This window comes from Mirounga leonina, unplaced genomic scaffold (genome assembly GCF_011800145.1).
Source record: "Mirounga leonina isolate KUSES-001 unplaced genomic scaffold, KU_Mleo_1.0 Mir_174, whole genome shotgun sequence".
Taxonomy (NCBI): domain Eukaryota; kingdom Metazoa; phylum Chordata; class Mammalia; order Carnivora; family Phocidae; genus Mirounga; species Mirounga leonina.
Window position 1 is genome coordinate 72,903,896 of NW_023270451.1, and position 23,197 is coordinate 72,927,092.

The 23,197-nt window shown below is 41.3% G+C and overlaps 1 protein-coding gene and 1 long non-coding RNA gene across 4 annotated transcripts in view; one reads left to right on the plus strand and one right to left on the minus strand.

Moving 5' to 3' along the window:
- The window catches only part of AGBL3 (ATP/GTP binding protein like 3), a 56,690-nt gene extending 46,274 nt beyond the window's left edge, over positions 1-10,416 (plus strand). Inside the window, exons 15-16 of the mRNA XM_035021155.1 lie at positions 5,303-5,534; positions 9,913-10,416. Coding sequence (XP_034877046.1) covers positions 5,303-5,534; positions 9,913-10,336 — 656 coding nt within the window. The 3' untranslated portion in view covers positions 10,337-10,416. The remainder of the gene's footprint in view (positions 1-5,302; positions 5,535-9,912) is intronic.
- The window catches only part of LOC118021120, an 89,012-nt gene that overhangs the window by 61,017 nt on the left and 4,798 nt on the right, over positions 1-23,197 (minus strand). For 2 of the 3 annotated variants that reach the window (XR_004682115.1, XR_004682113.1), the window contains exon 1: positions 22,940-23,187. This is a non-coding gene — a long non-coding RNA (uncharacterized LOC118021120). Of the gene's footprint in view, positions 1-22,939; positions 23,188-23,197 lie in introns of those variants that run through there. The other variant, XR_004682114.1, reaches the window with a different exon arrangement.

The window sequence follows — 23,197 nt, forward strand, 5'->3', positions numbered from 1 at the left end:
GGACTGGAGGGTGGTGGGAGGGATGGGGTGGCTGGGTGATGGACATTGGGGAGGGTATGTGCTATGGTGAGCGCTGTGAATTGTGTAAGACTGATGAATCACAGACCTGTACCCCTGAAACAATATGTTAATTAAAAAATTTTTTTTAATTAATTACTTTTTAAAAATAATGTGATTTGCTATCCTGTGATATTGAAGCTTTCATAATGAAAATTTCTGGTCACTTTTTAGTTTCCTCAAAATTTGCAGAAACACTTAATGAAATTTTTGACTTTATAGAAAGGAAGAAGATCGCTTCCTTAGACCTGGGCCTACAAGATGTCTGTCATTGTTGCCAGCTATAGGCAAGCCATCAAAATGTTAGTCTGCCATTAAATCACATTTGCAACATGTGGGACAAGAAAAATGTCCTCTTAATTTGGAAATACTTTGAAGATTAGAATATAGGGAAGGACCACAGTGAAATAATTTATATGCTGTTTCTCTAAAACTGTTTGAAGATCTCTGAAGAAGCACCAAGGACTGTAGAAAAGGATTCATTGCACCCGAACTATTTGGTATTGTATGTAAGTTATGACAAAAACTCACACAGTGAAAAAGAAAATGACTTTTAGGGGGAAGAAAGACTGCCTCAAGACTCAAAGATATGTCACCAGACAGGGGCAGCCAAATCAAACAGCCATGAAAAACTGTAATTTATTTGAAATCCACCTTCAGTTTAAGTTCAGATTACCTCTTTGCTTTATGAACATTTTCCCTGAGAAAGAAGTTTAACATACGGTGATATCCGTTGTGCTTCAAAGGGTCTAAAAACAATGGACCTTTCAGAAATGCAGAGCTTACGCGATGAATTTAAAGATGCAGGTGGCCTGAATGCCAAAAAGCTAGTCTACTAAAAGTAAGCTCGGACATTTTGAGAGAGATGGAAACTAATTCCTTACAAGTCCAAACACCTGCTGCTGCTAATAAGTAAAATCGTACTCCATGCTCGGATCCGTCTGTTGATGGGATCTCTAACTCGATGTCATTGCACTGGACCGCCACCAGGGACCAGTGTAAAGTGGGCTTGATTAAAGGAGACCAGCAAGTCAGGTCTCTGAACGTGGCAGTGTTACCACTATGTAAAAGAGGAACATCCAAAACGTACAGGCAGTTCAGAGAAGTAGGAGCACCTTGTGGGTCAGGAGGAAAACCAAGAGGATGTGTTGTCCCGGAAGTTAAGTAAGAAGGGGTAACAAGGGGAGGGAATAATCAACTAAGTCTAATGCTTCTGATAAGTGATGTGGATTTACTATTGGGTTTTACAACATGGAGGTTTTATTCAGGATCTGGGTCAGAAATTTCAGTAGAAGACAGAAGTACAAATCTAATTAAAGTGTATTTTAAAACAGGAGTGAGATTGGAGACAGGTAGTCTTCATGGAATTTTGTTGAAAAGGGAGAATTTTTTTCAGTGTCCACCACAGCTACTAAAAATTCTGTTTCTCAACCTTATTCAACCTTTCCTGAGCTGAGATTCTCAGATTCTTGATTACATTTTTTTTAAAGATTTTATTTATTTATTTGACAGAGAAAGAGAGAGCACAAGCAGGGGGTGACAGGAGAGGGAGAAGCAGGCTCTCCACTGAGCAGGGAGCCCGATGCGGAACTCGATCCCAGGACCCCAAGATCATGACTTGAGCCGAAGGCAGATGCTTAACGGACTGAGCCACCAGGCGCCCCTTGATTACATTATCTCACAGGCATATGTCCTGATGAATCTTGACGACATACTAATAAAAACTCTACAATTTTTTTTTTTACCTGAAGTCACTTCAGAAGGAGCTATCTTTTCTTATTCTTTTGTGTTGTCCCCCCGCCTTTTTTTTTTTATATAACATATGCATTTAGGGCTATATACATTTTCCTCTAAAATGTCCTAGCTTCGTTATCACTCAATTTATTACAGAATAAATTGTCCTTTCCCATTACTGAACTTATCAAGTAGGAAATGAGATGGATTTTGTCAGAGATTAGAGGTCTAGTCAGACTTCTTCAGTTCTGGAAGAGTTTATATTTACTGATGAGCTATGGCAAAAATACAGAAATTCAACTGACTGAGGAGAGTAGGGGAGGAGTAATAAATCCTGGCAGAGAGGTTTCTATCTAAGTCATTTCTTCTTTGGATTTGGTAAACACAAACCCAGTACTCTTGCAGTATCCAGTCTTCTATTTAGCTAGACCACCAGCGCCCAAAAGTGAGTCATGACATTCCAGGCATCAGTAAGTCTCCTTGGAACGGGCTTGACCTGCACAGGTTGTTTATATTAGCTACCAATAACCATTTCACCTCGTGCCAGTGATGGGTTCTAACTAATGATCATCATAGGAGCAAAAAGAAATCCAGTTATTGAAGCTGAGTGATGAGTTTAAGAGGGAGTTTCTTATACTAATCTCTCTTTTTTGGAGGGATATTGAAATTTTTAAAAATGAAGTCCAAATGTGTACTCTCCCAACTATCAGTGATGCCCTAGATCTCCTGCCCATTGATTTCCTCAGTAACATAATTCTAATTACTACACTCTTTCTCACTTTCTCAAAATATAGTCAACATTGACTTTTAATAATGGACAATTCCTTTTTTTAAAAAGCCTTACTGTGAAATAAAATCTTAAAAAAAAAAAAAAGGGCACCTGGGTGGCTCAGTTGGTTGAGTGACTGCCTTCAGCTCAGGTCATGATCCTGGAGTCCCTGGATCGAGTCCCACATCAGGCTCCCTGCTCGGCAGGGAGCCTGCTTCTCCCTCTGGCCCTCCCCCCTCTCATGTGCTCTCTGTCTCTCTTATTCTCTCTGTCTCAAATAAATAAATAAAATCTTTTTTTTTTTTAAGTATTTTTTTAATTTTTTTTTAAAGATTTTATTTATTTATTTGACAGAGAGAGACATAGTGAGAGCAGGAACACAAGCAGGGGGAGTGGGAGAGGGAGAAGCAGGCTTCCCGCGGAGCAGGGAGCCCGATGTGGGACTTGATCCCAGGACCCTGGGATCATGACCTGAGCCGAAGGCAGACGCTTAACGACTGAGCCACCCAGGCGCCCAATAAATAAAATCTTAAAAAAATAAATAAATAAAAGCCTTACTGTGGAAAATGCAAACATAAACAAGAGTAGAGATAATATGATAATGAATCCACTGGGTCCTAGGACGACCCACCCTTAATAGTTACCAGCATCCTGCTATTCTTTCATCTATATTCCCACTTTTTTTACTAAAGTATTTAAATCACATTCATCATATCATATCATTTTGCCCATAAATAGTTGTGTGTATCTCTAAGTTTTCTTTTTACAAAGCATAGTGTATTTAATGCGTTTATTCTAAGCGTATTCTACTTTTTCTCATGCTGTCTGCGTACCACCTTCGGCATTATAGTTATAAGTAATCCTGCCATATCCTTTAAAATGTCTACTAGCCTTCTTTCAGGCTTTACTCAGGGTTTCTTTTTATCCCTCCGCTCTCTCCTATTGGATTTTTAAGAATTGTGTCAAAATACACATGAAATAAAATTTACCATCTTAACTATTTTTTAGCGTAAAGTACATTCACCTTGTCATGTACACAATCTCCAAAATTCTTTTCATCTTACAAAACTGAAACTCTATACCCATTAAACAACTCCCCATTCCTCCCTCCTCCCAGCTCCTGGCAACTATCCTACTTTGAATCTCTCTGACTTTGACTATTCTAAGTACCTCATATAAGTGGAATCAAATATTTGGAAGACAAACACATTATTTGTCTTTTTGTGACTGGTCTATTTCACTGAACATAATGTCCTCAAGTTTCATCCATGGTGTAGGAGGTGTCAGAATTTCCTTCCTTATTAAGGCTGAGTGATACTCCATTGTATGTATCTACCACCTGTTGTCTATCCATTCATCCATCAATAGGCACTTGGGTTCCTACCTTTTTGGCTACTGTGAATTGAATGATGCTGCTTCTATGAACATATACAAATAACTCTTTGAAACTCTGCTTTCAACTCTTTGGGGCATATACCCAGACGTAGAATTGCTGGCTCATATAGTAATTCTATTTTCAATTTTTTGAGGATCCACCATACTTTTCTTCATAGTGACTGCACCATTTTACATTCCCAGCAACAGTATGCCAGGGTTCTAATTTCTCCACATCCTTATCAACACTTGTTATTTTCTGAGTTTTTTTTTTTTATAGTAGTCTTACTAATGGAAGGGGGAGATAAACACTTTTAAAAAATGTTATTATAATAATTATCACAATTAACAAAATAATAATTCCTTCATATCCTGTAGTAAAGAAGCGATTTCCAGCATGCCCTTCCCATGGTCTTTCCCATATCTCCATCCTTCTGTTTCCCAAGATCAGAAGCTTTGCAGTCACCATAGACTCCTTTGTTCTCACATCCCACACTAATTCATTAGTAAAATCTCAAAATATAGGGTTATATAACAGCAGGGTCCTGCTAAAACAAATCTCAGATGTTGATACTCCTCTGCTCAAAATTAAAACCTTTCTGTAGCTCCCCGTTTCACACTCAGTAAAATCAGTCTTTATAATGGCCTGTGAGGCACCATGTGAACTCAGTCCAAGTCACCTCGCTGAGCTGCTGTCTTAGCTCTTTCCCCTTAATTCAATCTGCTTTAGCCACTTGGGCCATCTTGGTGACCCTTCAACACACTACCATGCTCCTAGTTCAGGGCCTTTGCATTTACTATTTTTCTTGCCTAGAATGCTCTTTTCCTCTGGTATCTGCTTGACTCACTCCCTAACCCCTTTGACATGGCAGCTTCACAGGGAGGCCTTCCCTGAATACCTTTTAAAAAACAGAAATCAGCCCCTTCCCCCAAAATTCTTTATTCCCCTCCCCAGCTTTATTTTAACCTGTAAACTTTATCATTATCTGACATATTATATATGTTACTTATTTGCTATTTTCTGACTCTGTAATTAAAATATAAGTTTCAAGTGGATAAGAATTTTTAGATAGAGGGGCGCCTGGGTGGCTCAGTTGGTTAAGCGACTGCCTTCGGCTCAGGTCATGATCCTGGAGTCCCGGGATCGAGTCCCGCATCGGGCTCCCTGCTCGGCAGGGAGTCTGCTTCTCCCTCTGGCCCTCCCCCCTCTCATGTGCTCTCTCTCACTCTCTCTCAAATAAATAAATAAAATCTTTAAAAAAAAAAAAAAGAATTTTTAGATAGATCCTTGGCACATAATGTTCAATAAATAATTGTTGAGTCAATTCAGTTCACGTATCTATACATATATTTGTGGTTGCTCCCCAGATCTGCATCACAACCTTAAAAGCAAAATGAAAGAATGTACTTCTTTCCAGAGCAAGAAGACTGGCATAAATTGGACAGATGATGAAAAAAGAATCTACAGGGATAAAAAAATAGCTCAAACTCAAGAAATATTGCAGTATTTGCTCCCTATCATGGAAAGTACTAAAAATGCGCAAACCCCTCAGATAAAACAAATACTCAACCCAAGAACCAACTGCCAAATTCAACATCAGTAAGTCAATACAATTTTGTCATTCTCAGCTATTTAATATTTTTATAAGGAAGCAATGCTTATTAATTCATTATCCTAAGAAACAAACATATGCTCTTAAAAATGGTGGCAGCTACACCACATTTGACAAAGGAACAAAAAACCAAAGCCATTCAGAAAACATTGTATATGTGAAGGGAGTAGGTTATCAGGCCTTATCTGATTGTTTATTTGTGTGAAATCACTCGTTAATTTGGATCTCTAATTAAAGTATGTGTGAATAAAGTATGACTGTAGCCTGACTTCAGATTTTTCTGATGTGTTTAAGCCTTATAATCCTAGGGAGCAACCAGAATTAGAAATAATTGACTTGAATTACTTAAGCTTATTGATATTCAGAGGAAAGCATAAAGAATAAGACCAGATTTCTTTTAAAGATAAAAAAAAAATAGAATCATCACTAAGACTAAACGGAAACACATATACCTAAAAGACAACAGCAAGCTGAAAATATTATTAACAAATCTTGATGAAGTATCTTCTGTGTGCTAGACACGATTCTGTGTTTATACACACATGCACATAATGTTTTACATTATACATGTAAGGAAATTGAGGTACAAAGAGAGTAAGTATTTGTCCAAGGTCACACAGCCAATAGACATTTTGTTTTCAGAGTCTGTTATATTCTCTTTAAAATATAAATGAAAAAACAGAGGACCAACAAACTTAATATTCACAGATAACCTACACAACAATGACAAAATTGTGAATATTTCAGTAGGAAAATGAGCAAAGGCTATGAACCAGAAATTCACAAAAGAAAAAAATTGGTCAATGAACATTTAAAATGTTTAATCTCACTTAAATTGAAGGAGTGCAAATTAAAACAATAATGAAATACTATTCATTTTTGCTTCTCAGTGGAAGAATTCACTCACTGATGGTTGGAATATGAACTGATACAGAGTTGTTTTTCTTTTGGTTTGGGGGGGTTTTTTGATGCAGAGTTTTGGAAGGCAATCCAACAATATAAATGAAAAATCCTCAATATCATACATTCATTTCCACTAAAAAATTCCACTTTTAGAAACTAAACCTAGGGATGGGGCGCCTGGGTGGCTCAGTCTGTTAAGTGTCTGACTCTTGATTTTAGCTCAGGTCATGAGCTCAGGGTTGTGAGATCAAGCCCCACATCAGGCTCTGCGCAGAGCATGGAGCCTGCTTAAGATTCTCTCTCTCCCCTTCTCCCTCTGCCCCTCCCCCACCTCTTTCTTCCTCTCTCTCAAAAAAAAAAAGAAATTAAACCTCGGGAAAAAGGGGGAAAAAAAACCCAGGTAAGGGGCACCTGGGTGGCTCAGTCATTAAGCGTCTGCCTTCGGCTCAGGTCATGATCTCAGGGTCCTGGGATTGAGACCTGCATCGGGCTCCCTGCTCTGTGGGAAGCCTGCTTCTCCCTCTCCCTCTCCCCCTGCTTGTGATCCTGCTCTCACTGTGTTTCTCTCTGTCAAATAAATTAAAATCTTTAAAAAAAAAAAAAAAAAAAAACCCAGGTAAGAGGTTTCTGTAGTGATGTTTACTTCTTTATATATTTTTAAAGATTTATTTTTATTTTAGAGAGAGAATGAGTGAGGGTGGGTGGGGAGAGACAGAGGGAGAGGGAGAGAGAATCTGAAGCAGACTCCCCACTGAGCACAGAGCTGATGTGGGGCTCGATCCCACAACCCTGAGATCATGACCTGAGCCGAAATCAAGAGTCAGACACTCAACGGACTGAACCCGACACCCCAATGTTCATTTCAGTATTGTTTATAAGAGTCAAAGAAAAAGGAAAAGAAATGAACCTAAATGTTCAACAATAGAAAAATTGCTTATAGTATATCGATAAAATGAAATATTATTTAGCCATGAAATATAAGTACAGATTAATTAACATGGGATACTGTTCACAATGCATGAGTGAATAAAAACTACAGAACAACTCTGGTATGGTTGCATTTATGGACTATGTAAATCTATTTAATGTGTACATCTTATACACAAACACATAAACACCTAGAAAAATCTCTGGTAGCATAGTCCCAACAATGATTCTCTCTGGATAAAGCATTGACAGAGGATGATATTCCTCTTTATGCTTTTTTCCCCCTAAATTTTGATTAATGCCTACTTCTTTATAGTATAATCAGCGAAGTCAATAAAATTACAAGAATAGGCAATTGGTGGCAGTTTCTAATCAGAAGGGATAGCTATCATGCTGGCGAAGGCAGTGCCTAACAGAAATTGTGTTATACTTAACTAATCAATTATTGAACACTACCTCAAAAACTAATTATGTACTATACAGTAGCTAACTGAACATAATAAAAAAAAAGAAAAGAAATTATATCTAATAGGTCAGCTTATATGGGAGAAACAGACAGCATACATAGGCCCAGGCACACAAGGGATCAAACACATATGATACTATCAGCAGACTAAAAAATCAGGAAACTAATAACAAAATACAGTGGACCTAGGCAAAGGTGACAAGACATAGCTTGATTTTTAATCATTTTCATGAGCGATCTCTTACACACTTGAACCCAGAAATGTACTCAGTGTGGATTGGCCTGAGTCTGGAAGGGTAGACAGCTAATAGACTGGATTAATTAAGAACTCTTTGGTTGCAAATAATAGAAACCAATTTAAGCTAGCTTAATCAAAAATATAAGGTAGGGTAAGAGGTAAGATGTATAAGAAAACCCAAGACTATTTACGGAAATAAAGGGGAGAGTTTTTTCAGCCAGGTCTCAGAAAAGGGCTGAAACGAGGGAACGGAAAGCCACCCGAACTCTCTATCCATCTTCAATTTCTGCTTTTCTCTCTCTACAGAAATCTTTTCCATACCTCTTAACTGCACAAATTTGCATCCCCCAAGCACTTTCACTTACAAGACTCACTGTCTCTCCTTCCCGATTCTAAGTTACAGGGAAAGAGAATCTGATTGGCAACCATGCCAGCGGGTAGAGAACAGATAGTTACAAATGGCTGATGGAGGGGCGCCTGGGTGGCTCAGTCAATTAAGCAGCTCAGGTCATGATCCCAGCGTCCTGGGATCAAGCCCCGCATCAGGCTCCCCGCTCGGCGGGAGGCCTGCTTCTCCCTCTCCCACTTCCCCTGCTTGTGTTCCCTCTCTCGCTGTCTCTCTCTCTGTGTCAAATAAATAAAAATAAATAAAATCTATAAACAACAACAACAAATGGCTGATGGAAGGCCTACCCTTGTGGATCAAGAGGTAGTCAGTCCCCAGAGAAGGGCACCTTGTGCCTGGAGCAGACCCTTCCCCAAAGTATCTACCGTAAGTATACATGGAAATAAGAAAAAATAGGAAAATAGCAAGCAAGACCATTCTTAACAGATTAATCCACTATATACTTAAATACAATCAAGTGGATATTTTTTGCTCTTTGAACTTCTTTATGGCTTTATGTATTTTGTCTGACTGGCTCAGCACACATACTGTCACCCATAGTAAGAGATTACAGAGCAAAGTGAGAATAAACCAAAAAATGAGAAAAATCACACTTTTGTCAAACTATTTTAGACATCTATCCAAATTTGGACCAGGGAGAGAATACTTAATGTGCTTCCACAGCTGGCAGAATTCTCATGCTACAGAATGTAACAGTTGAACATAACTTTAGGGCTGGAACTTAAATTGTCCGTTCTGTTTGTAACCAAAGTGAATAGAGTCTAGGTGGATACTAATCAATATCATATTAGCAAGATGATTTACATCTCTTTATCTCTGTCAAACATTGTTCAGAAATCAGATATTAAGCAATAAATCTCATATTTGGCATTCCATCTATTAATGATAAAAATTCTTGAGAAACACTATGCAGATCAAAATGGAACTGGAGAGATTTTCCACTTCCAGGAAGAAATAGATGCAGCTTCCATCTCTTGGACTCATATTGATCTTTTCACTGACTATAGAAAAAAAAAAATGTATAGCATATAACTAAGTATATTCTAATAGAATAAACAAGTAGATTTTTAGAGAAAAGTGGAATTTTAGAGAACATTTACTAACTAGATGTATAGGTAAGGCACTGAGGCCCAGAGTGGCCATTGTATGAGGAAGCTTGAGTCAGGGCACGTATCTCAAACATACCCTCTCGGCATTCAGAAGTACAGGAGGATGATATTCCTTTTTATCCACTCTTCAGGAGTGGTTCTGAAAAATCATGAGCAGAAATTGAAGACATGGATCATTCTCATAGAAATAATGGTAAAGGTCCTAAGAGAAGATGAATTCACCAAAGGATTTAAAAATAAGACTTAAACTAAAATACCTAAGGACTACAAATACCTAGTGTACATGACAAAAACTCGTATTTCATTTCTTTTCTAGACTAATGCCAGCTACTTACATAAATATACAGAGATGCAGCACATCCTGGACACCACCCAGAAATCACCCTTTTATAAGCCAAAGGAATCTTATGGTAAGCTCTCCAGAGTGGCTCCAGTCTGTGTCCCAGAGATCACTTGAAAGTCTGTCAGCTCTCAAAGTGCCCAAGAAGAAGAAAAAACACTCTCGAATCAAGGCCACAAAGACTAAAGACATGAAACCTCTCAGCAGCAAACGGGAGACTATTCCCTCAAGTTTTGAAAAGAATGCAGATATTATCAAAGAAAAGAGTCTTCAAGCTGAAGAATCCAATGAGCAAAACTCGATGCAAATAGCTCCATGTCCAATTAAAAATAGGAATGAGCAACCAAGTAAGAATCATGGACAGGCCACCTTCTATTTGAAGTTCCAAAGGGACAAATAATTTAGCTTTATGCTACTCTGAAAACCATGGATGAAAAATACCATATGCTTACATAGTAAAAAGAAAAGGAAAAGAAAAAGCCCTCCCCAGCCCCTATCTCTATCCCTCCCCTTACACATACATATGCATATACTAAAAGTCTAGATAACCCATCTTCATTAGTGACAACATCTTTCAGAGATTTAGAAAGAAATCCAGAGAAAATACAGAAAATTTAAAATCACTTATTTATATTTGATTTTTGCCAAGATGGAAAAAAAATCTATGAACTTTTGAATTCTCCCAAAACAACGTAGGCATAGAACACCAAAAAAACTAAGAACTCAAGGACGGAATGACATGTACGATCAGTGACTTTAACATCCCTACTAGGCACCTTAATGAATCAGTCAACAAACATCTTTTCTTGAATTTGTTTTATCTTTAGTGTGCTAGAAACCATCAGTGATATAAAAGACATTTCTCCCCACTAGAAGATTACTGTATAATTGTACATATAAAACACCACACAAGACTAAAATAATTACAGAATAAGAGGGTGCATAGGAAAGTACTAAGTTGTATAGCTCCAACAATTAAAGAAAATACTATATATTAAAGGATGTTAATTGCACAGAGCAAGTGTGTCACAAAATGGCACTGAAATGCATAGATTATGGTATACAATGGTCATTTGACTTCTCAAAATGTAGCAACAATGTAAAAGTTCAGATGTGCAGTTTGCTTTAGAGCTAATGAATGTACATCTCCAGCCATTTATTCATGTGAAAGCAAGTAGAACATCTCACAGTTTATCACTGATAAGACAGCAGTGGTGGAATTCCTCAGGGACACTGCAGAGAAATAGGTATGTCAGGCAAAGAAGTCAAGATGGATGTGATAAGTGAGAAAACGAGTCACAGGTCACCAGTGGTGTCCATTACAGGATAAGGATAAGCAGAATGAGAATCAGTAGATGAGGCACATGAAAGTTATAGGCTACAAGCTAATTAGGTCATGGTAGCAAGATGGAACTAAGAAAACCTAAGGTTGGGTAGGCTACTCTCAACAATTACAATAGCCAAAGAGGGTTCAAGGAGAGCTCACTGGGATAGTAAAAGAGTAACTGCTATATTTTTGTTTTGGTTTTGGTTTTGGTTTTAATAGAGTTTATTTTTTTAGAGAAAGTTCACATCAATACTGAGCAGAAAGTACAGAGATTTCCCCCATAAACTCCTTGATACCCACACATACATATACATAGCCTCCCCATTAGCACCATCGCCCACCACTTATTACAACTAATGAACCTATATGGATACATTGTTACCATCCAAAGTCCATAGTTTACATTAGGGTTTACTCTGAGTGTTGTACATTCTGTGGCTTTGGACAAAAGTCTAATGAAATAGATCTACCATTACAGTACCCATACAGCTTAGTTTCACTGGGGCGCCTGGAGTGGCTCAGTCGGTTAAGCATCTGCCTTGGGCTCAGGTCATGCATGATCCTGGGACTCTCGGATCAAGTCCTGCATCGGGCTCCCCGCTCAGTGGGGAGTCTGCTTCTGCTTCTCCCTCTCCCCCTCCCTCCTGCTCATGCTCGCTCTCATGCTCTCTCAATATTTCTCTCTCTCAAATAAAATCTTAAAAAAAAAAAAAGGTAGTTTCACTGCCCTAAATATTCTCTCTGCATATTCATCTTTCTCTCCCCACTAACCCCTGGCAATCACTCATCTTTTTCCTGTCTCTATAGTTTAACCTTTTCCATAATATCACATAGTTGGACTCACATAATATGTAGCCTTTTCAGATTGGCTTATTTCACTTAGTAATATGCATATACATTTTATCATGTCTTTTCATGGCTTAATAATTTGTTTATCATGCTGAATAATATTCCATTGTCAATAAAATTTATAGACTTATGGCAATGTTAACTAAGAAAAAAAAAGACAAATTAATATCAGAAATGAGAGACCATCAGTACTGATACCACAGATGTTAAAAGGTTAATAAAAGAATATTCCAAACAACTCTCTACTCACAATTTGGTTAACCTATATGAAACAGACCAATTCCCTGAAAGACGCAATCTGCCAAAATTCACACAGGAAGAAATAGACCAGCTGAATAAGCCTGTATCAAGTAAAGAAACTGAATCAATAAATAAGTTGTCAAAAGAGAGATCACCAGGCCCAGATGGGTTGACTGAATTCTACAAAAAATTTAAGAAATTACACCAAATCTCTACAATCTCTAACAGAAGACAGAAGCAGAGAAAATACTTCCATTATAGTGTATGAAATAAAAAATGGTACGGCCACTTTGGGGCAGAAGACACGAAAAGACACTTCTCTGAAGAAGACATACAAATGGCTAACAGACACGTGAAAAAATGTTCATCATCATTAGCCATCAGGGAAATCCAAATCAAAACCCACACTGAGATACCACCTTACACCAGTTAGAATGGCCAAAATGGACAGGGAAAGAAACAACAAATGTTGGAGAGGTTGTGGAGAAAGGGGAACCCTCTTACACTGTTGGTGGGAATGCAAGTTGGTACAGCCACTTTGGAAAACAGTGTGGAGGTGCCTCAAAAATTTAAAAATAGAGCTACCCTATGACCCAGCAATTGCACTCCTGGGTATTTACCCCAAAGACACAGATGTAGTGAAAAGAAGGGCCACATGCATCCCAATGTCCATAGCAGCAATGTCCGCAATAGCCAAACTGTGGAAAGAGCCGAAATGCCTTTCAACAGATGAATGGATAAAGAAGATGTGGTCCATATATACAATGGAATATTACTCAGCCATCAGAAAGGATGAATACCCAACTTTTACATCAACATGGATGGGACTGGAGGAGATTATGCTAAGTGAAATAAGTCAAGCAGAGAAAGTCAATTATCCTATGGTTTCACTTATTTGTGGAACATAAGGAATAACATGGAGGACACTAGGAGAAGGAAGGGAAAAATGGAGGTGGGATGGAATTGGAGGGGGAGATGAACCATGAGAGACTATGGACCTGAGAAACAAACAGGGTTTTAGAGGGGAGGGGAGAGGGGGGATTGGTTAGCCTGGTGATGGGTATTAAGGAGGGCACATACTGCATGGAGCACTGGGTGTTATACGAAAACAATGGATCATGGATCACCACAACAAAAACCAATGATGTACTGTATGGTGACTAACATAACATAATAAAATAAAAAAAAAAATTGGTACAGCCACTTTGAAAGACAGTTTGGTGGTTTCTTACAAAACTAAACATACTCTTACTATATAATCCAGCAATCACAGTCCTTGGTATTCATGTAAAGGAGTTGAAACTTATGTCCACAGAAAAACTTGCACACAGATATTAATAGCATCTTTATTCCTAAGTGCCAAAACTTGAATGAAACCAAGATGCCCTTTAGTAGCAGAATGGTAAATAAACTGTGGTACATCCAGACAATGGATTACTTAGCACTAAAAAGAAATGAGCTACCAAGCCATGAGAAGACATGGAGGAAACTTAAATATTTATACTGCTATCCATTTATAAAAATGAATGAGGTTGTCCAATTCTATCCATTATAGAAAGGCTGGTAATGAACTAACCCACCCTCTAGAAACTAAAACCAAATCATCTACATGAAATAATTGACTTCAGGCAATAGATGGTGAATAGCACAGGACTGCGATGCTTGTGAGAAGGAATATATGGGATAAACCCCCCCTTCAGTCCCACCTTTCTCCCTAGAGGCATTTTCCAAACCCTGGTTCAGAGAATTGGAATCCAACAATCTTACTGGCCAGACAAAACAGAGATCAGAGTTTGCATCTGCTACGATAGCTGAAATTTAGAGGCAGGGTGCTAAAAAAGAGGAACCACAGAAAAATAGCCCCCAAAATCTATGTAGAAAGTTCCCCTCAGGTCCTTGACCATATCCTAAGATGTTTATGTAAAGGCAAGTGTATAGTAAACAGAGTAGAAAAGAGTCCTGGGAAGACACCGGAGTTCCAACTCAACCAGAATAGAGACACCTTGGTGAAAATCTCCAACATTGAATTGAAACCCCAGAAAAAAACATGTCCTGTGAATAAAGACCATGCATAGGAGCAAGGGCTCTATCCTAGGACGAAGGACAAAACTGGAATAGAACATTCTCACAAAGATTAAAATAAAATCCCAACAAGATAGAGATAATCTGCTAGTAATGCAAATTCTTCCAGAACAAAACTAAATATTCTTTAGAAGAAGATAACATAATCCAGCCCTTCTATAATGTATTAACACCATGTGTAGCATGTAATTAAAAATTAGGAGACATGAAAAAAAAGGTGACCAATAGTCAAGAGAGAAAGCAGACAACAGAAGCAGGCCCAGAGATAATCCAGTAAATGGAGTTAACAGAAAAGATTTCAAAATGATCATTATGTTAAAAATTATACAGGAAAAGGTGAACAAAATCAATGAAAACATGAAGCATTTCAATACAGAATTAGGCTTTATTTTCAGAAAGAATCAAACTGACATTGTAGAACTGCAAAATACAATCTCTGAACTTAATCATTCATTACATGGGTTTAACAGCAGGCTAGATACAGCAGACCAAATCAGTTTTAAGACTGGTCAAAAGAGCTCTCCAGAATAAAATTTAGAAGATAAAAAAAAAAAAAAAAAAAGGCCAGAATAGAGGGTAAGAGAGATGTGGGATATACAGTCTCTAACTTTCAATGTCTAACTGAGTTCCAGAAGGAGACAAGGAAGTGAATGAGAGAAGCAATATTTGAAGAAATCTGCTGAAGTGAAGCTCAGCAGAGCGCGAGCAGGGTAAATGTGAGGAAAACCATACTTAAACACATCATGGTCAAACTAGTAAAAACCAAAGGTAAAAGAAAAATTGTGACAGCAGCCAGAGGGTGGGGGGAGGAAGCCACATTTCCTCCAAGGGAAAAACTATGAGAATTCGATCTGATTTCTTTACAGAAACTGTTGAAGCCAGAAGAAAATGGAATTGCAATTTTCAAGAGCTGAAAGAAAACGGACAACCTGAAATTCTAGGTCCAAAAGAAAAAAAAAAACAACCTTTAAAAAATCGAGGCCACTCTGAAAGAGGAGGGCCGAGTATCTACGGTGACACTGTGCTCTCAGCAAACATGACCCGGATTCTGATCATCTTTGGCTCCCCATGCAGGGCAGCAGTGATGCCAGGAGGAGGTGGGGTTCTGAAGTTGTCCCTGATCTACCAGCTCAGGCAGAGGGCTTTAGGAGATGAAACCAAAGACCCGCTAACTCTGGGGCTTTCGTCCTGACATCAATAAATTGCTCTGTAGAATTAGGCTTTAAGGATGATCTGCCGTCCACCACCAAACAAATAATAAATAAAAGTTATATTTCATTTTTATCTCAGAAAGGTGAGCACTCTTTCCGAATATAAAGAGAGGTTGCTTAAGTCATTTTTTTCCATAATAAGGACCTTTTATACCATGGCTGAATTCTTTACTTTTAGAAACATATTATAAACTTTTTTTTTTTTTTTTAAAGATTCTATCTATTCGTTTGACAGAGCCAGAGAGCACAAGCAGGGGGAGCGGGAGAGGGAGAAGCAGGCTTGCCGCTGACCAGGGAGCCCGATGCGGGGCTCGATCCCAGGACCCTGGGATCACGACCCGAGCCGAAGGCAGACGCTCAATGACTGAGCCACCCAGGCGCCCCTAGAAACAGGTTATAAACTCTTCATTGGCAATTTCTCTCTCAAATACATTATAAACAAACAAGGACCACTTCACCAAGCATCGGCCCTCTTGGGCCCCTCAGCCCTAAGCCTGGCGAGGGCCTCTGTTCTCCCGGCACCCTGCAGGACTCCCCGGCCAGCCTGGGCTCGCTCTTGCTCCCATGGGCAAAGGCTGTGCGGAGAGAACTTCTCGGGGCAGAGTCCTGGGGGGCGGACGAAAGCAGCCGGGGGCGCCAATCTGCGGGAGACATACTAGGACACAGAGATTGTGCGTCAAGAAACCAAAGACGACAAAGTGAGCCGAGACAGTGATGTGCTGCCCCCCAACCCCAGCGGGGACCCCAGGTCTGAAGAGGACGGAGTGCTGACGATGCAGCAGGTGCAGGAGGGAGCCTGGGTCAGTGAGGCACGCCGAGCGCGCCTGGACGCAACACAGCAAGGCTCCACGGAAAATACAGGAAATGCGAAGGCCTCAGAAGTTCCCCCGGAGGTGTCCTGAGTTCGTAACAGTGAAGGAACGCCGCTGGGGAGGCCCTTCATCTGCCCGGCGCGGTCTGTCTGCACCCACCCAACACAGGCTCAAGCAGGCCCACGGGGAAGGGTAGGATCTGGCTTCAAGCCTGCAGAAGGAAACTAACGCGGAAGGAGGCGGCTCCCCGCAGAATGTGGGCCTGCACCTGTCTCCCCATTGGGCCCGGACATGCTCACAGGCAGAGAATGTAGGTGACGGTACGACACCACTTTAATCCTCTCGGTTTTGCAGGGTGTCAGGTGGGGCCAGAGCTTATGGGTTAGTCTCCTCTGGCTGCAGGTGGCCTTTCTATAATTCCCCCAGGGCACAATACACACCATGGCTTTGTGTGTGTGCAGCAATGAGCAAAGTTAGGGTGCATCTTTTATCCAGCCAGGCCTCCCTGGCCCTACCTGACTGGTAGTCTGGCCGGGGCTGCCAGCACTAGTTTGCTTTAGAGATAGAACATTCCACAGGGTTCCAAGCAGATAGCTATGGTCCACGGGATACCAACAACCAGCAACCAAGCTTTTGGAGCTACACAGACCTGTTGGACTGCCACACAGCTAGCTTTCCAGCTTGGTTCTAGAGCCGTGCTCTGGTGCTGGAATCTGACTACTCGAGACAGAGCCCTTTGGGTTTCCCTTCAGCATACGCTGCTATGATCCTTTCATTTTTAAGAAGAAGCTAACAGACTTTAAGGAGGAATAAAGAGGTAGCCACATGCTTTTCTGTCCTGGTTGAAGAACATTGTTAGGTCAGTGAAAAGATTAAATGAGTTTATACAAGGCTATGGATCTCTCGGGTCACCCCTCGTAGAGGCCAGTCCTCTGGAAGTACAAAGTCTGTGTTTGGCAGCACTTAAGAGAAATGTGCTCCGCACTTGAGGACCCAGTAGACTTCTCAAAAATGAATCAAAAAGCAAGCTCCCCAAACTGCCATGTTATTGTGTGATAATGGCTTATCTCTCAGAACAGACAAGATTGGGGCGCCCAGGTGGCTCAGTTGGTTAAGCATCTGACTCTTGGTTTCGGCTCAGGTCATGATCTCAGGGTCATGGGATTGAGCCCTGCGTCGGGCTCCACACTCAGGGAGTCTGCTTGAAATTCTCCCTCTCCCTCTCTCCCTCCTCCGCTTACTCATGCATGTACGGTCTCTCAAATAAATTAATTTTAAAAAAAAAAGGGACAGGATCAAAGGCAGACTGAAACCCTTCCAGTCCCAATAAACTAATGCTAAAGGCATCTCAGAAAAAAATGTAGAACAACCTCCAAGGGAAATACTGGATGGCTGGGATAAAAACACTCCTCTCGGGTGCCTGGGTGGCTCAGTCGGTTAAGCGACTGCCTTCGGCTCAGGTCATGATCCTGGAGTCCCGGGATCGAGTCCCACATCGGGCTCCCTGCTCAGCAGGGAGTCTGCTTCTCCCTCTGACCCTCCCCCCTCTCATGTGCTCTCTCTCTCATTCTGTCTCTCAAATAAATAAAATCTTAAAAAAACAAAACAAAACAAAAAAAACCACTCCTCTCCAGCAAAACCTAAGCCTCTTTCCCAAGAAGACAAGGAACAAAAAGCATGGGGAACTGAAAGCCCCCCCCACAAAAAAAGGTTTGAAAGTATTACACATGAAGGACACAGGCTGGACATGATAAAGTAGCCCATAAATTCTCTGACTGAAACTGTGCCGAAGGTGATCAGTTTACCTGCTCTCTTTAGAGCATATCCCCCAGATGACCCAGGGGTCCAAAGGAAAGGAGGACACTTAGCCACGAATTCACAGGGACCCAGGGTCACACGCAGGTCTCCTTCAGAGGTCACTGCAGTCGACCCCTGAGCAGCCACACCCCCGGCAGGACATCTGATTTTTTTTCTCTTCAAAAGTAATTTAGATTTCGAGTACACAGTACAGAACTATCAATTATCATCACTATGCTGTACATTAGGTCTCCAGATACAGCTTAGAAATTGAAAGACTATGTCTTTTGTCCAACTCTCCCCTTTTTCCCCTCAACCCAGCCTCTGATAAACTCAACTGCATTCTGTGTTACTGTAGGTTTGATTTTTTTTTTTTATTCCATTTTGTGAGATCATGGAGTACTTGTCTGTGTCTCGTTCATTTCACTTACTATAATGTCCCCAGTTCAAGCCCTATTCCTTTTGTGAAAAATCAACCAAATAAGAAAATAAAAAATAACGAAGAGTGTCCTCCAGTGTCATCCATGTTGTTGCAAATAGGATTTCTTCCTCGTGGCTGAGTAATATCCCAATATATCTAAGGATATAGATATAGATTACATAACATAAAATCACACTTTCTTTATTCAGCTGTCAATTTGCTTAGTAGATCTCAAGTGTTATCACCCCCCAAAAATAAGTGAAGTGATGGATATATTCATTAACTTGATTGTGGTAATCGTTTCACAATGTATATTAAATTATCATGTTGTATACTTTAAATATATGCAAGTTTCATTTGTCAATCAGAGTAAAGCTAGAAAAAACAAACCACAAAAAAAGGCAATTTCGATTTACCTCTAATGAACACTTTAATTGCTGCTGTTTGATTTTTTTTGTTTGCTCTTATTGATGTTTGAGAGAATTATAACTCCTGAGAGCATTTTTAAATATAGATGGGTTTAACTTAATTATGATACAGTATTTCTATTTCATCGGGTCCTCTAGAATGGAAGGAGGTAAATATTGCACTTATATTATTATTTAAACCATAACTGACAGTTTACAAAACCAGGCAGGATATCTGGGGGTGGGGGGGTAGGGAAGACTATGTCAATATATTATTAGAAATTGGTAAAAGTAGCTTAATATTTACCTCAAACTTATTGGTATTAGTTTTAACAAAATGAAAAACCTAAACAACAATAAAAACATCACAGTTAAACCTATCAGTATTTTTATCAGTTCTAAGTTCATAGCTTAAGGGGCTTGCAAGTTACAACCATTTGTTTCTTATTTTGTAATTTTCTGAAATTTGTAATTTCAGATTTGTTCATGTATTCAATACTTAAATGTCCTTAGATTTTATTCAGTTAAATTTTTGCCTGGGTGACTCAGCTGGTTAAGCGTCTGCCTTCAGCTCAGGTCATGATCTCAGGGTCCCGGGATGGAGCTGAGCCCAGTGTTGGGCTCCCGGCTCAGCAGGGAGTCAGCTTGTCCCTCTCCCTCTACCCCGTCCCCCACTTGTGCTCTCTCTGTCTCAAATGAATAAATAAAAATATATATATTTTTAAAGATTTTATTTATTTGAGAGAGAGAGAATGAGAGAGAGAGAGCACATGAGAGGGGGGAGGGTCAGAGGGAGAAGCAGACTCCCTGCCAAGCAGGGAGCCCGATGCGGGACTCGATCCCGGGACTCCAGGATCATGACCTGAGCCGAAGGCAGTCGCTTAACCAACTGAGCCACCCAGGCGCCCTAAATAAAAATCTTTTTAAAAAATTCTTTTTTCCCCTTTAAAAAACAATAAAGGGGCAGAGACTCAGTTCTAGACTAGCAGCCTGAGAGGTTCCTCCATCTACTCCCCTGTGAGACTACCATCACCGGTAAAAAAAAAAAATTAAAAAAAAAAAAAAAATTAAACAACAAAAACCCTCATTTAAAGCCTCAGGAAATTGTCCAAAGGACATACAACAAATGAAGAAACATTCAAGAAAATCTACTAAAATCTCAGACTTAAGCCATACCCACTCCTCCCTTCCCACTGGTTCAGCAAGAGGACAGCTCCCCTCTCCCTGAGCTGGTGGCCAAGGTGACAGGCATCACTGTCCCCCAGCTCCCAGTCAAGGGCTGGGGCATCTTCGCGGGAGGGGCAGGCTGCTAGCATTTCTCCCGTCCCTACCTCTGTGTCGCAGAGAAGAATGGCACAGCCCGGGTCCCCTTGGCCCGGGCTTGCTCCTCGGGTGGGGAGGGCGGCGGGGAGAAAGCTGAAAAGGCCAGAGGGACTGCCCCACCCCCTCCAAGCTCCAGAAAAAGCCGGCCGCTGCCTCAGGTATTTCACCCCCGGAGGAGAGGCCTGCCCTGCGAACCGAGAGCTCTGGAGTTCTCCCCAAGGACACTGATGTCTTTGGAACAGAGTAAGGGGAAGCTCTCGGCCCAGAGTGCTGGCAAACCCAGTGGCGACCTGGGTGATCAGCAATGAAAAGGAGGCTAGGAGCTTGATTAGAGCAACAAGCTCAGCCAGAGGCCAGCTGTGTAACCGGAGAGAGCCGGTAAGAGGGGCTGCTAAAAAGAGCCTCTAGGATGTAAAAATAATAACAATTACACTTCCAGTTAAAAATGGCAAACTGGGCACTTTTAATTTTGTTCCTTCTCAAAAACCCACTAAAATCATAATTTCTGTTTAAGACAAAGCTGCACAGATGAGAACAGCAGAGAAGACTCTTTGGGAAGCTGTAAAGCAGAACAGCTTTATACTCGCAAAGAACAACACGAAGGCCAGACGGAATGGAATAAGGCTTTCAAAATTATCAGTGCAAGTTACTTTCACCTAAAATGCTATACACTCGATCGACCTTCGATTGATCAAGCTTAAGGGCAGAATAAAGACTAAATCCGTAAAAGCCTTTGATAATGGCAATAGGAGATCCCGAGTCAGAAAGAGGCAAAGGGAAGCCCCAGAATGGTGGGAAGGAACCTTCCAGAAGGCAGCGAGTCCGAGGGCGCTGGCGGAGCCTTTCTTAGGAAGAGGTCAAGTACCGTGCATACACATTTCTCGAAAAAAGATTTCAGATTTGCGGGTTGGACCGGTGTTAAGCACATAGGAATCCAAGCAAACAAAGAATTAAGGCAATTATTATCTCCAGGGAAGATTAACAGTTTTGCGGGGAAGGAAAAAAAAAAATCACAGTTTTCTACACAGCTCCACTACTGTGTGTGGTATTCACATATTACAGTATCGCAGACACTGAATATTGATTTAAACAAAACCAGTTTGGACGGAGGAGGAGGAGGAAAAGACTCATGCTTGAGGACCACAGAGTCAGGGAGAAGAAAGCCAAATCTTCATCTGTTACAGCTGCTCAATCAATAGATTAGGCCCGAAGCTGAAAACCCAGGAAGTACCAATAGACACGGGTTATTCTGAGAACTGAGGAAAATAACCTAAGAATCTGCCCACAGGTGAAAGCGCTTGCCTCTGGGGAAGGTGGGAGAATGTGGGGTCGCCGCTTTTCATAACCAACTCTAAACTGACGCTTTTTGAAACTACTGGGCATTGTAACTTCAGATGAATGTTTAAATATATGTATTTCTGTCTCTTTAATACCGTATCACTGTACTCACCAAGTGTTCAATTTTTGGAGGAACTATTTTATATTTGTACCAGAAAGTTAATTCGGTCTCTGCCTTGAAGGCATTGTCAGGAAGGTTACGCTAAATATTTAGAAAATCTGCTTTGAATCAAAACACCTGCCGTCACCATGTGCCCAGTACTCAGCACTCAGTGCTAAGCACTCTCACACCTGATCTCCAATTTCCACAACAACCATGTCAAGCAGGTAGGTTTCCATTTCACCGATAAGGAACTGATGCTGGTGCTCAGCTTGGTTAAATAATTTGCTAATCTGACCCCAGAGCCCCTCTTCTTCCTATCAGACCTCATCTTTCTAGGGTTTCAGTTTAAAAGAACTACAAATAAATAAAATCTTAAAAAAAAAAAAAAGTTAGAGGCGCCTGGGTGGCTCAGTTGGTTAAGCGACTGCCTTCGGCTCAGGTCATGATCCCAGGGTCCTGGGATCGAGTCCCACATCGGGCTTCCTGCTCAGCGGGAAGCCTGCTTCTCCCTCTCCCTCTCCCCCTGCTTGTGTTCCCTCTCACTGTCTCTCTCTCTCTCTGTCAAATAAATAAATAAAATCTTTAAAAATAAATAGATACATAAAATCTTAAAAATAAATAAAAGAACTACAAAGGGGGGGAACGTGGCATTTCAAGGAACCCCCCCGGGGGAAGGGAAAGGATCCCAGTATTCCTAGGGCAGCTGTCTACTGACTTGAGCGAGCTTTGCTCCAAACTGGAAAGCCCAGCTGGTCTTGCGAGCCAAGGGAGCAGTTTTTTAAACTCTGGCTAGGAGCCCCGCTGATTACAAAACAAAAGCTTCGTCCTGCTCTTATTTTGAAGGGAGAGACGTTCCAGCGGCCTAAACATCCTGGTGGGACCCCGAAGAACACCGGGGCTTGGTCCTGGGAAGCGCGGCCATCCCGCAAAGGCGGCGTGGGAAAAGCAAGGGGCAGACGGACGGCGGGCCCGGGGCCTTAGGCCGGAGGACGGGGAGGGTCCCTTGCGAATGAAACCCTAGGTCGTGTTCACGCGGCGTCTACGCGCCAGGCCCTCTGCCGCGCGGGGCCCGGGCGTCCGCGCAGACACTCACCTGCCTCTTGCCGTCCCTCGGCTCGCGGGCTCTAGTGTGGGGACAGGATGCGGGCTGCTGAGCCGCCACGTTGTTTACTGCCCTCCTTTCCGAAAAGTCACGGGCCACCGGCGAGTGAAGAAATGAAAGTGAAATCAGCCGCTGGGGCACCAGTCCGCATCAGGGGCCCGGCCTTCAGCCTGCTGCGCACCCGGGCACGAGCGCCACCGCGACCAGGGCCGCCGGCCCGCGTCTGCCCGCCGCCCCCGCCGCCCCCGT